At 40.0% G+C, this 14,138-nt stretch overlaps 2 protein-coding genes across 2 annotated transcripts in view; one reads left to right on the top strand and one right to left on the bottom strand.

The window, feature by feature from the left end:
* Positions 1–10,928, bottom strand: part of LOC106805088 (NAD kinase 2, mitochondrial-like) — a 16,904-nt gene extending 5,976 nt beyond the window's left edge. Inside the window, exons 1-7 of the mRNA XM_014806567.1 lie at positions 10,562–10,928; positions 8,360–8,448; positions 7,619–7,789; positions 7,291–7,374; positions 6,615–6,857; positions 5,833–5,984; positions 5,256–5,396 (exon numbers count right to left, since the gene is read on the bottom strand). Of these exons, the coding sequence (XP_014662053.1) occupies positions 5,256–5,396; positions 5,833–5,984; positions 6,615–6,857; positions 7,291–7,374; positions 7,619–7,789; positions 8,360–8,448; positions 10,562–10,861 (1,180 nt within the window). The 5' untranslated portion in view covers positions 10,862–10,928. The remainder of the gene's footprint in view (positions 1–5,255; positions 5,397–5,832; positions 5,985–6,614; positions 6,858–7,290; positions 7,375–7,618; positions 7,790–8,359; positions 8,449–10,561) is intronic.
* A 240-nt stretch (positions 10,929–11,168) lies between these two features.
* The window catches only part of LOC106805089 (zinc transporter 7-like), a 16,444-nt gene continuing 13,474 nt past the window's right edge, over positions 11,169–14,138 (top strand). Inside the window, exon 1 of the mRNA XM_014806568.1 lies at positions 11,169–11,307. Within this exon, the coding sequence (XP_014662054.1) occupies positions 11,231–11,307 (77 nt within the window). The 5' untranslated portion in view covers positions 11,169–11,230. The remainder of the gene's footprint in view (positions 11,308–14,138) is intronic.

Genomic DNA, 14,138 nt, shown 5'->3' with positions numbered 1-14,138 from the left:
CTATATTACTATAATTTTAATATATAAATTTTATAGTTATACAGCACACAGTCACAAAACACTCACACATACACACCACACGCAACCGCTACGCGACGCACGACGCACGACACACCACACGGACACAGAGTGACAGGCAGTGCTATTTCAGTTGCTCATGTTCCAGTAGGCGTATAGAGGGAAATTGAAGCGTGAAAAGATAAATTGTCGACGCCCAACACTACATGCATACGTGAGGGACGAGTCCCTGTAGCTCACCATGATGAGCACGCAAACACCCAACACGAACACCCTACTTCGACAACACAGCAAACACAACACCACACACACACTGCGCACGACCACACACACCACGCAACCCACCGACAACACAAGCAAAATAAACGGTACGTTCCGGTGAGTCTTAGAATATACCTCGCGGAAGAGTAAGATCATACACCCCCTACTTTGCATTCACATAATCTCTATATTTCCGAGTGATAATATCCATTATATTTTTCTGAGAAAAGCCTCATTGACGCTCACTGAAGTCAGACTAAGTGAGAAAAAAATTAGTTATCAACTAGAATCCTCGCGTACTATGGTGCACCCCTATAACTTCCGGTGTATGACTCTTATCATCAACACGCAATGGCCGCCATAACTATTATCCTACTCCCTGATGATACTAGTATGTGTGTGTGTGCGTGCGTGCGGTGCGGACTTTGCCCGTGCGTAAAAGAGTCATAGAATCTGCTGTATTTTTTGCCGATGCGCTGCGTGCTATCTATAACGAACAGTATGCGTGCGTAGTATACGATATGGCAGCCGCAATATACGATACAAACGCACCAGTGTGTGTGGTGTGGTGTGGGGGGGGGGGGGTGTCGTGTCCTCGTCGCCATGCTGATACAGATGCACAGTCTAGATCAGTGCAGTAAACGGAGAGTTCTTAGTTGCAAGAAAATGAAAGTTTCGTATGCGCGCGGCAATTTGAGCCGTAAATTAAGAGACAGATTGTAGTGGTGTCGGTTCGGCGTGTGTGGGCGTCAGTGCGCAGGATCATGTGTGGGTGTTTGATAGTGGAATGGCTGTTGGTCGCGTGAATGCCACTCAGCCTAGCTTGCTGTGCGTTACGTATGCGGATATAAGTGTTGTAAACGTGTCAGTTTGCTCATGCTAACACGTGAGCTGATTACTATTTATGTATCAGTTACTAGCCTGTCCTGTATAGTCATGTATTGGATTAGTCTATACGCGTCTAGAGCACATAGTACACAGATGAGCATAGTATGGAGTGCGTTGATGTCTCAGGGGTTCTATGCTAGAAGGGTCCACGTCTCGATACCGCCCCCCCACACCATAACCAAAATCCCCGTGAAGACACACCACGCAATAATTATTTTTGCTGCCCATATAGCCTATCTCCCATGTCAATGTATCCATTCCATCCATCTGACGTAGCGCCTGCCATACTTACACATATATATAATGTTAACCCATATTCAGTCGTAAGTTGGGACGCCATCGCATGCCATTAACATCTTCCATGATTCAATAGATAAGTCTCCATATAAGCATATGGCCGCCCACTAATCCATGTGAAATCTTAATCCACGAAACAACTCATATTTAACACAATCCTGTTATTTCCTTTATCGTGTGAGCAAATCTACAAATACAAATGAGCTGTATCAAAATGATCGGCACATAGAGATAACAAACCAGATATATCTAACCCTAACGACCACAATCCCTTAGTTGACATAGCGAGAAACGATACACCCATCCATCCTTTTTTTCGCGAAAAAAATGAATTGATATGTCGATTTGTGTTATGTCTAACAATCCTCCCAAGAACAGTTTATTGCACACCACTCCCAAATACCATGGTAATTTATTTTGGTCCAATATTCTCTTCAGAAAGCCACGAAAACCTTAAAATTCCATATGTCTACTATAATGCCATCGGATCTCAGTGAAATAGTGCTTTTAAATTACTATTCTCTATCCTAATACTATATAATCTATCTACTTTCCTATCTATCTATGCTAATCATCTAGTCTATCTATCTATCTATCTATCTATTTTATCGTGAAGATCTACTATCTTATGTAATATGCGACCACACACTAATTTTTGTTCCATATATTCTATGTGTGTTATCTATACATACTGCTTACACATATAATTGATTCATACACTTCATTTACATAACTACATATAACTTTTATGCCTATTTCTTCTAGTGGTATCTCGTATCTAGTTAAATCATCTCTAACTAAACTCATTCATAGCAGATTCAATGTCATTATATCGCATCTCACTCCGGTTCACATATTGATCAATCCCCATATCACTGTCTGTGGCTTTTTCACACACTGCACTTTTGTCTCATTAGATATGCTAATACGACTCAAATACATGATTCCAATTGCTGCATAGGCATAAACACGAAGGGGGTCGAGATTACGATATGAATCTTTAAAATCGATGCCATTATCCCGATTTCATCCATGCCATGCACTGCAGGGCGCTCAATAGACAGTACGCTATAAGCAAGAGATACCACGCCACAATAAGTAAGGCAAATAGTAGAGAAGGGACATAGGCCAGAAATGAAGCCTCCAACGACAATGACAGTGTGATACAGTTCATACGCACCGCTAGAGAGAGAGAAAGAGAGAAAGAAAGAAGAGCACACTTAGACGAGAGAGGGTACACCAGGCCAGAAATAACTCGAAAGGAGTGATATCCCCTGTCATCAACAGAAGAGCTAGAGATAAGCAGAATAAAGAGAGAGCATGATGGGGGAAGCCGGCAGAGAGTAGAGACGAAAGAGACGCCAAGTATGAGAGAGAGAGACGAGAGAGGAGAGAAAGAAGAGAGAGATATAAGAGCGAGACGAGAGAAAAAAGGAGAGAGAGAGCGATGAGAGAGAGAGGAGAGAGAGACGAAAGAGTAGAGAGAGCAACAAGCATTGGCCCCGCAAGGACGAGAAACAATCGAAAAGAAGAGGATCGACGAATGAGAGAGATGAGAAGAGAGAGATGAGAGAGGCGGAGAGAGAGAGGGTGGATGGATGCAACGATCGAGTGGATCGGATGAGGAGATGGACTGGACCTATGGCGGAGTCGACGGCAGCCTGTTCACACTATCGTGGATGGAGATTGCCCATGGGTGGATGGGTGGGCAATACCCAATTCCCTCACTCTGGGATCTGTGGCCCTGGCATTCAAAGATGCGCATCTACACGTCGCATAGCGCAGGGACATTTTTGGAAGCGCATTGGAAGTGATGGAAGTTGGACAATGGGAGTGAGGATGTGGATGGATAGGGCAACCAAACGGATATGATGGGGGAGGGGATGGGATACATGGCCGCATGGGGACACCTCCACACACATAAAGGTTAAGTCCATACCGTCCCAGTATATCCATTCCATCCATCCAGAATCCATCCATGCCTGGTGCCATGTGTCATGGGGAGTCCATGCGATTGCCATCCAACTTCCATATAAGTAATCACAGTGATACGCATCATGAATTCATGTCTCATTCAAACAGAACCATCAAGGCATCTAATCCAGTCCATGAAAGGACGGCCACAACAGTATGGGAGAAGAGCATGGAATGGATGATGGGGAGGAGATGATGGATGAGAATGGGAAGATGAAAGGCTGGGTGGCTGGTGGGGAGTGTGGTGGGCGGTGCAACGGGAAAATGGATGGTTGGTTTGATTATATATGACTATTTCTTAATGAAATATCATAATATTATTATATATATATATATATTGTACTATAGGTTGTTTATATTGTCGTGAAACGAGTATGCTTTAATGCACTTATTGTGGTGTTTAAGCTCTCGCAATCATGTTAGATTCATGATCAGGATATGCAGCTTTCTTGGCTACCTCATCTTTCAGTTGCATCTTGTGTATGTCGTGTCGTCTCTGTCATTCATCCAGCTAATCTTTACTTGCAACGAACTTTTCGGATTTAGAGCTCTCTCGCTCGTTACTTTTCACTACCGGATTTCATAAAAGGAACATGCAACGATGCTATTTATATTACCCCCAGCCACTTAAGGAGCATTCTTTCAAAAATTTTCATCACGAAGCTGCCATGCCGAGGCAGTTTTCTATTCGGTTCAGTTGAGGCTATCACTCCACGTAAGTCCCTCAGCACACCCGCCTTTGTGCACGCGGCATTTACAATCTCACGCCTGTCGTGACTCAGTTAGGATAGGCTGATTGATTTTTGCTCTGCTTCATTGTCTCGTCTCTAAGGTGTCCTTGGGACGTTCTCTGCTTCTCTTTCCCCAAGGATTCTATGTCAAGGTATTCCTCACGAAGTTTGTTATTGACTTTCGCAGACGTAGCCTAACCATCAATTTCTCCTTAAGGTTAACGTGTTTATCTGTTCTCATCCTGTGTTCTCGCCCTATAGCTCATGCCATCGTTGGTGGTTTTACCAGGCCAACTGTTACATGAGATTCCTTTTAAGCAGCTGTTAAGAAGATCTGGATTTCTGTTCAGGATTTTTGCCAATTGTTCTCATCTCCAAACCATGCAGCAGTATGGTTTTGACATAAGTTGAAGATTATGAGTTTTTTCTTGGTATTAATTTGTAACACATTTCAAAAGTCTTTCTGAGTAATGAATGTTCTTGTCTTGCCCACCCTGGCTGCGATGCTCAAAAGATAATTGCCTGGGATTAAGTAATTTTTTTTGCATTTTTGCATAGAAAGTGTAAGTATAGAAACAAAAGCCACAGTGGTGTAATATATATATTTTTCTTTTCGGCTCCATTTGAGGAACATATGGCCTCTCCAACTACATTGCTCTGGTTTCCTAACATGGGTAAGCAGTATACATGTTTGTAAATCCTTCACAGAAAATTCGTCACAGCACAGTACTGGAGATTTCCACCTCACTCATATTTTACAGAAAACCACGAGTGGCATCTTACATTCCTGCCACTGCAGGGCACCACTTGCATACGACAGTATACTTAAATTCTATAAAGAGTATAGTTATGTTTTATAAGTTTTCTTTGTGTTTGAAAAATCACGAATCACGGATGGGAATCTTTTTAGTTTTCTAATTTCAAGTTTTTCATTATAATAAATTCCTGTTAAACAAGGGATTGGTGTATGTAAAAATATCAACAGTAGACATAACACACACATGCAATCAGAGGTAAATAATATACATAAATATATCTATTTTGTACTTCTGATGTGGTAATAGGATTATTTCTACACAGACTTACAGTTTATAATGGGATCTCTGACTGTGTAGGCCATCCTTGGCTCGGCAGCATCGAAATTCAAGTCGTCATTAAACTTCTGGCAGATGCCCTGCACCAACGCTATGTTGCTAAAATCAATGTCGCATCCCGTTTCCTTGCACGCTACAGAAAACAATAACGCGCTCAATTAAAACAAACTTCTCTTCGATAATGAAGTAAAATTTCATGCCATTTCTGACTGTCTTGTCATTTACTAACTTATATAATAAAATAATCACATTTTCGGCATTACGCATCTTTCCTAACTCTATTGCACTCAATGGATAGAGAAGATGAAGATATATATAATTAGAGAGTGAATTCACAGGAAACATGACAATTAATTGCATTTCGTGGAGGCAACAAACGTCGATATCTACAGCAGCTTCAGTAAACACAGACGCATGTTACCTCGAATCAGAGGGTATATTCACATCAGTAAACCTGAACCACGTTATTAAGCTACTAAAAAAATCATAAATTCCTTTTAGATAAAAAATTACAAACCACATTCAATGTACGTTTGTACGTTTCTATCGATCGTTGCCGGGTTGCTTACCGATCCTCAGTATTTGCTCAGCACTCTGTGCGGTGAGTCTGTTGATGTTGAAATGCCATGACGATGAGCCCGTTCCCGTGGAAACCGTGAGCCCCGAGCTCTTCTGTTTGATACTTGGCCAGTTATCAACACTCACCTCATAATACGACACCCTGCATGGCAACAGCAAGGAACGACTAAATACTCGGGAAAATGAGTCCAATAAATCAACCGATAATCAGTCAATAAAGCAATCAATCAATAAATCAACCGATAATCAGTCAATAAAGCAATCAATCAATAAATCAACCGATAATCAGTCAATAAAGCAATCAATCAATAAATCAACCGATAATCAGTCAATAAAGCAATCAATCAATAAATCAACCGATAATCAGTCAATAAAGCAATCAATCAATAAATCAGGCTTCATTTACACACGGACGCACCCAATTTATAAACTGTTAGTGCTGTCTAGCAAAGTGAAGTATCTTGAATGATTAGAGTGACTTATAAAATATTGAGCGTGCGTTCATTTGAAGGTTGAAATAAAATGATTTACACAACACACATTTACCACTGATGTTCAAATATGCGACTTCACTTTAAATATTCCAGCAGCTTACTAAACATCCAAACAAATTACATTACTAGTGTAAATTTAATTTCATCATTTCAACTCATTGTCATCACGAATCTATGATCAGACCAAAATTTCCAATGACTTTTTTCAGTCAAACGCTCTCCGCGACCTAAAATAATAAAACTCGATGCGCGGCGTGGGGTTAAGATGGCGGACGCACCGCGAGGAGAGCGACTCTCCTAGGAAGACCTCGTTGAGCACGCGAACAGGAAGCACGACGCTCGTCGATGGTACTGGTGCGCCCTCGTGTTCCTCCTGCTCCTGCAGTGACTGCAGGTGTTCGCGCATGTGCTCGAAGTATCGTAGCTCGGGGATGTTCAGCTGATGGTTGTGGAACTCTATCGGCACGATGTTCACGCCACGGCCAGTCATCGTCAGACGGATGCGCTGACGCCACTGCCATCTGTCAGCGAAGAAAGACAACATAGCAGATTATTTATTGCGCCATTGAATCTAATGAACCATTATATATATATATCAGAAGTAGATAATAGGGAAGGAGTGTGACTTTAATAGACAAGGGAAATTCGTCATTTACTAGCCTTAGAATACCTATGATCTACTACGCGTAACGCAACCAACTTGAGTTGAAAGCGTACACAGTACATTCGCCTAGCATCGTGCAAAATTGTTTCCTCGTATACACCCACAATCCGGAGATACAGACTAAAACGTACGACACGATTCTCCATTCTGTTGGCAGCAAATCGACTCCATAGCTGCTGCTGATTGTGGTGGGGAGAATACCAGCTGTAAATAGGTCAAAGATTAGCTCGAGATCACTCAAAGATATATACTACCTTATATATGCCTCAGGTTGGTATATTCTCACTTACTTGAAATCACCTCTCAGGAGTCTTGCAAGGGCTTCTGAAAAATTTTCAGACAACGCCTTGGGGAGACATAGCCTTCCTTCAGACCTGGAATGAGAAGGAAAAGTCACAGCTTATCAGCTAAATTGTCTAATTGATAAATATCTAAATGTGAAATCATGGTTAATGCAAATATGCTGTTATGCAAATATCACAGAGAGCTGTCGAAACTTTCGAAATGAAGAAAACAGTTCTTTTTTCAGAAGTAGAATAGGAAAATGCTCAGTGTTGTTAAAACCACACAATTGATTCAGGTATAAAAAAACTACTTTTAACTAATGTTAAATGGTACCTTTTCGTATCAGATGTGACACCTATAATAGGCTTGTCTCGACTGAGAATTTTACTAGCACCCAGAAGAAAAGTTCCATCTCCGCCTGATGTAAATACCACATCTGCCCAGTCAATGGCCTCCTGAACGTATCCAAATCTAGACACAACCCTGGTTTCAATACCTTCCTTCCTATAAAACACGGGAGAATATCCATCAGTAGGTACAGGGTATTGATTACCATCAAATATATGTCTTAGAACTAGTCATGACATTCAGTGGTTTTCAAATGTGTACATATCTTATAACTATTTTCTCTAACAGTTTGACATGATAACCATCTCGGTATGCTACCTTCCCTCTTTAGTTAGCTTCAGTTACACACATCAATACCTTAGGCCATAATAAAAATATTGTTTGTTTGCCCTCACCCGACTCAAACAATTTTATTGATATCTTTTTTTAATACAAATTGTATCACTGTGCATTATAATTTATATACATCTGTAGGCAATACATTATATGTACCAAGCAAAACAATCATTCAACATAAAGGTATCTCCACACAAGCACACCCGAGCATGTAGACACCATGCTGAATTTGTAAAAACACCCATTAAAAAAAGCCTACCTACCTATCCAAACTTTTCAGCCTGAGTCGGGTGAGGGCAAACAAATATTTTTTTAATTGTGGCCTTATGTACATGTTAGATATTAGATTAATGTTTCCTTGTTGATGATTACGCAAAATTGCTGGCTTACTGTAAGCAGGCAACGACAATGTCCTTTGCCCTCTGGTGGTTATTGTGTATCTGAAGTAAACTCTTGTAATCAGATCCCTTGGATTCTAGCTGTAAACAAACAACACACTATTCATTATACCTATAGATACTCTGTAAAAACCTGGGCGATGATAATAAAACTTGCGAATATTCCAGTGCACCACCAAAGGTCAAAGCATATAGACATTAAATATCATTTTGTCAGAGATGAAGTTCGCAACAAGGTGATCAATCTATTTCACATTTCTTCTGAAAATAATGTTGCAGATGAGATGTGCTTACAAAGCCAGCTTCTAAGATTAAATTGAACAAATTCAGGAACAACCTTATGGGGAAACCTGTACAGTAAGTGTACACTACATTGTGTATACGCAATATTCAACAATATTTTATTTTATTTAAAAGAGTGTTTATCCTTAGTTTAAGTGGGGGTGTTGTAGGGGTGAGTATTGCGACCAAAAACCGTATTGCAATATATTGCAATACGACAAAACCGTATTGCAATATTTTCCAATACGTATTGGGAAGTGTATACCATGCATGATATAGTAACAATTTGATGGTTTTAATATCATCATATATATTGTATTATATGACATGATTTAATTTCTCATGTTTTTCTTGAGAAACAGAAGCACGGCAATGTTTTCCGCTGACAGTGCAGCCCTCTGTGCCGTAACAATGTCACCCGCTGTACTGAATACCCTCTCGGAAGGCACTGACGTAGCTGGAATACACAATACCCCTGCTGCATAATTGGCTAATACTGGATAGTGAAACTGTAACTGAAACAGTGGTGGGTCGCTTCAGCTTGTATCGCGCGCGCGCGGGCACTCAGGCGAGCATAGGCTATATATATAGACTCCCTAGTTGCCGTGCTCTCTGCCTCGCGCACACGTCTGCCCTACTCTGCCCGCGCAGTAGTACCGCGCAGTGCTCCATGCAGTGGTCGCTTACCAGTAATACTGTATGCGTCGTGCAGGCATTGTGCTTTCGTAATATATACACCGCCAGTGCATAATTTTCGAGCCCATTAACAATATAGACATAAAGGCAAGTGTCAAGTAATTTATTTCTTGTTATACCACCGTATCGTAAAATATCGATATCCGGAAGTTGTATCGCGATATATCGAGTTTTCAAAATATATTGCAATATACCGATATACCGGTATATCGTTACACCCCTAGGGTGTTGAGATAAACTAAGGCTTGTAAGGTGGTGACACCTATCTTTTCATTTGTACTTGTACCGTGGTATTGTGGCGACTCCTATCTTGTTGAATAATAAAATGTTCTCGACCGCTCCCTGCTGGTGGTATAGGACGTGTTTGATGTAACGCGTAGTTTTTACAAGTTTTGGCTATTTATTTCCACCATCATCTGCCGATGGCGTCAACACAGCATACACACATGGTTGATGTTTTTAATTAGCTCAGAGACAGTGTAGTCTGCATGTAATTTACTGTATATCTTCGTAAAGTCACTAACTGCATATTAAACCTATGAATAAAAGGGTTTTGCCTCCACATATTTAAATTTCTAACAAAAGGTAAAAGCAATTGCAAGATCTCCCTCACAGCAACGATAGCATATAGTATAGATTTAAAAATAAGACACCATGTTAACTCTATATAAAATGCAATGTTAATGTGTGTAACAAATAAATGAAATACTACCAAACAGTTGCTGTAACCTGTCATACATAACTATAAACGACAGATTCAATCTTATTTTTGGACCCCCACGCTTAATATTAGAGTTGGCTCAGGGTTATGGTGAAAAGGTTTGGTGGTGATGATAATGATGATGATAATAGTGAAACAGGGGTCCTAACGTTGTTGGGGGTTACTCATCATAAATACTGGTTATACTCATCGCCCACCATTAAAGTTACTCTAGCACTACCTATATATCTCTTCACCCCATCGCAGATAGAGTTACATGCCACGCAAGGCCTGTACTGGTATAATGAACACACATAACTAGTAGTGGTACTAGTACTACTAGTACCACTACTAGTTATATGTGTTCATTATACCAGTACAGGCCTTGCTTGGCATGTAACTCTATCTGCGATGGGGTGAAGAGTAGTACTAGTAGTAGAGTAGTAGTAGAGTAGTAGAGCGATCGTTGCCAGAGTTGAAGACGACATTGAGAGCGTCAACGGTTTGGATAATTACGTTTCGTATCAGCTGAGGTTCACTGTATGCAGAGTGCCGTCGTTTCTCGAACTCGTAGCGAGTCAATTTTGTTAATACTAGTGCCTTTGACGGCCGAAAACCTCCACTGGCTTGGACTGTTTCGCTTATTTTAGGTATACGACTGTTTAGTTCGTTAACTGAAGTTGAAAAACATTCACATTGGGCAGAGGCCCCCGCTTGCTTAAAAGCAGCACGTAAACACAAGAGTTGTAGCATTTTTGAATTAGTTTGTAGACCAAAAAAGCGTTTTGATAAAATTCGATGAAGATTCTCACTCATTTCGGCTGCCTTTGCTACATACACACACTATATAATTGACTTTACTAAAATAAGTTAGACCATGGGAGCTGCCATGTTTCTTGGTGTGATAAAAATAGGTGATTGTTCAGATCAAAAGACAACTCTTTGAAATTGATAAATTTTAATATTTATAAACCTACACAAAAATTGTGTAAACTGAAATTTTGACATGAAATCGTAGCATAAATATTTTATATCATCATAAATAGTTAAATAGATTTAAAAATATATTGTGCAACGAATAATGTTTCAAACAGCACGTCTACTAATATCCGCTTCCGCCTTGCCAACTTGACAGCATATCGTCAACTTTAACATATTTAGTGTATTTTAACTCGTAAAATAACCATGTTACCAGTTACCAGTAAAGATAAGCAGTATAAACCAGGATGGCGCGTGAAGGAGAAGGCATATGGCTGGATGAGGTGTGTTTATGGCCAGTTTTGTTTGGTAACGAAGATGACTGACACACTCTGTCAGTCAGTCTTGGTTGATCGTTTGTCATATTTCATTCATTGGTGCACGACGCAGCTGATTGCAATGAGCCATTTACTAATTTATTGGTTAAAATTGCAATTTTCGTCCTCTGTATTTCAAATGATGGCTATAGTTAGTAGTTTGGCATGGTGGTACTGTTAGCAACATATGTCATATGATATGATATAGGCTGACTTCAAAGTTTGTAGTAGCGACATATGTGTGTGGGGCAATAATCTGTTTACTCAGATTAGCCACAGTGCCTATTACAAATTAAGTATAGTAAAATCCACACAGGACAAAAGATAGGATATGTTTTTCTTTAGATTGTCATATTTTATTATTCAGGCGAACATATCCGCCAGTACAATCCTAAATACCTGTTCTGTATGTTTATACTCGACCATGCTGATTTTAAATTTATTAGTCTAAATCAATGTAAATTATCTGCATATTAGTTAGTAGTTTCATCATATTATTGGCAGTGATAAAAACTTGTAGTACTAGTAGCTAGCTGGGCCCCTAAAGTAAAAATATTAGGGGCCCAGCTCAAATTTTAGGGGCCCAGCTTATGGCGCGAAGCGCAGAAGTTCGGGATTCGTCTTGGATATTGCTCTATTATGCATACCGGGCATGACGATTTAGAGCAAATCTTTTGAGAAAAGAACTGCAAGTCTTTTTTTGCAAACGGTACAAAGTCTATGAAAATACATGATGTCACTTCAATAGGACGACAGAGTCAGGTGGTGTCCGATGAAACGTGCACGACGAGTGGCAAATACAAATATTTATTTAGGGGACTCCGTACTATACCTTAGTGACAAGAAGTAAAAAAGAAGTACTTCAACAATTTCTACATTTGTTTTTATTACGCCATTAATTAGAGTAGTTACTCAATCATTTTTTAAAACAGTTTCCATGTCATTGTCAGAGTCCATCCAGTCCCCATTGTCATTTCCTGTTTCATCATCATCAGCCGTCATTATCGTGTCCGTTTGATCCCCTGTTCTGTCATCAGCTCCATTATTCTCAACAATTTCCAATGCTTTTTCCAGCATTTTATCTGTATTTTTAAAAGTCGGCCTTCTTGACCTGACACCCTGCTCGTTCCATAAATTTATTACTTGCAATGGATCAAATTCCGTGATTGGCAGGGACAGCATTTTTATGGCATTTTATTCAAAATTTAATTATTTTTTTAAATATATTTTATTTAGTATTGATCACAATTTTTATTAGATTGCATTGGATTGTATTACAACCATGTTACAACCACTGATCTCTATTACACTAACTAGTTAACTAATTAGTAATTACAACCCACATTCATTCCCAATGATCCGCGGCAATGTCAGATAGAACACCATGTACAACACATGCTCTCACTGGCTGAGTTCCCAGCCCTGAACCAATGAGAGCCCGGTTTACGTTTCACCAGGGAATCAACATGTAAAATGCCTGCCCCCATGAACGTGCATCAACGTGTTCCTTCTAGTCCTAGCAGCATAGATTGAATTGGTTTTCATTCTAGTGGTCAAAAAATGTATCAAAATTGTAGGAAATGGTGAGCGAATTGTAATGGCGTAATCATAGCACTGATAGTGATTCCACTGATTATTGTATGTTTAACTATAAAAAGAAACCCTCGCGTTTCGGGCGACTTTTTGACAAAATTTTGGGGCCCAACATTATTTCTACTCGCCTCGGGCGACTGGGCGAGTGTTAATTTTCATCACTGTTATTGGCAGTGCAAACAAAATTTATCTTTTAAAAACGCCACAGGGAGACAAATGCAACAAGCTGTGCAAATCATGTGATACGGTGCAATTGAAATGATCTACCAACAACCACGTAGCTAACAAATAATATATGATCAAAATCATATATTTCTCAATATTTTATTTCGTGAAATCTCAAAAAGCCTTTGGTCAATTAAGTAAGTGCTACCGAATACTGGTCTTCTTCATTCTATTACCAAGGTGGCTAAACAAATATTAAAAACATAAAACTATAGTGCAAATAGCTTTAACACTAATACTAACGCTCATAGGGTCTATGTCCCCCAGGGTACTGCCGGAACGTACCCTGGTAACTATCTAGCTGATATGGTTAGGGTTAGGGAGTAAGCGTAGGCGACTCACTAGACTCGTTAGTGGAGTAGGCGAGGTACGGTCCGGCATATTAGATAGTAGTATCTAGTACCAGGGTACGTTCCGGCAGTACCCTGGGTGACATAGACCCTATCAGCAATGCTAACCACTAAGCTGCTACTGTTCGGTTGATCTTGCTGTATTGAATAGTCTGTAGTAACACGGAATATTGGTATATTAAATAAATATCCTGGATCTGAATAAATGAAAAGCATTTATCGTGACTTAGCTGGCAGCTTCGAGTAGTAACACGTGGCACATAGTATATAAGACCTGTTAAATATCTTATGCTGCAAGATTTGAATTCAATGTGTTTGCAGTAGCACAGTGTTATGTAGCTTAATTGTTTTAGAAGTTTACATGCAGGATATACTAGACAAACTGCAGCCCGGATCCGCGCGAAGCGCGAACAGCGCCATCTCATGGCGCCATTAGGGTCAAATCGCTGCCCAATATGTATAACTATATACGCAAATCACTTTGTGTACTACATAAAGCCCCAGAATCGGTGAATTGAGCTGTTCTGGCGCTTGCCGAAATTTTTGGACTTTGCACGTAGTGCGAGAATAAATCCAATGGTCGTAATTCGTACTTTGTTTGGTTGGCGCGTGTTTGTTGTCTATATAAGA

Source organism: Priapulus caudatus, unplaced genomic scaffold (genome assembly GCF_000485595.1).
Source record: "Priapulus caudatus unplaced genomic scaffold, Priapulus_caudatus-5.0.1 Scaffold99, whole genome shotgun sequence".
In the NCBI taxonomy this organism is placed as follows: domain Eukaryota; kingdom Metazoa; phylum Priapulida; class Priapulimorpha; order Priapulimorphida; family Priapulidae; genus Priapulus; species Priapulus caudatus.
This window is presented reverse-complemented; position numbering and strand designations above follow the sequence as displayed.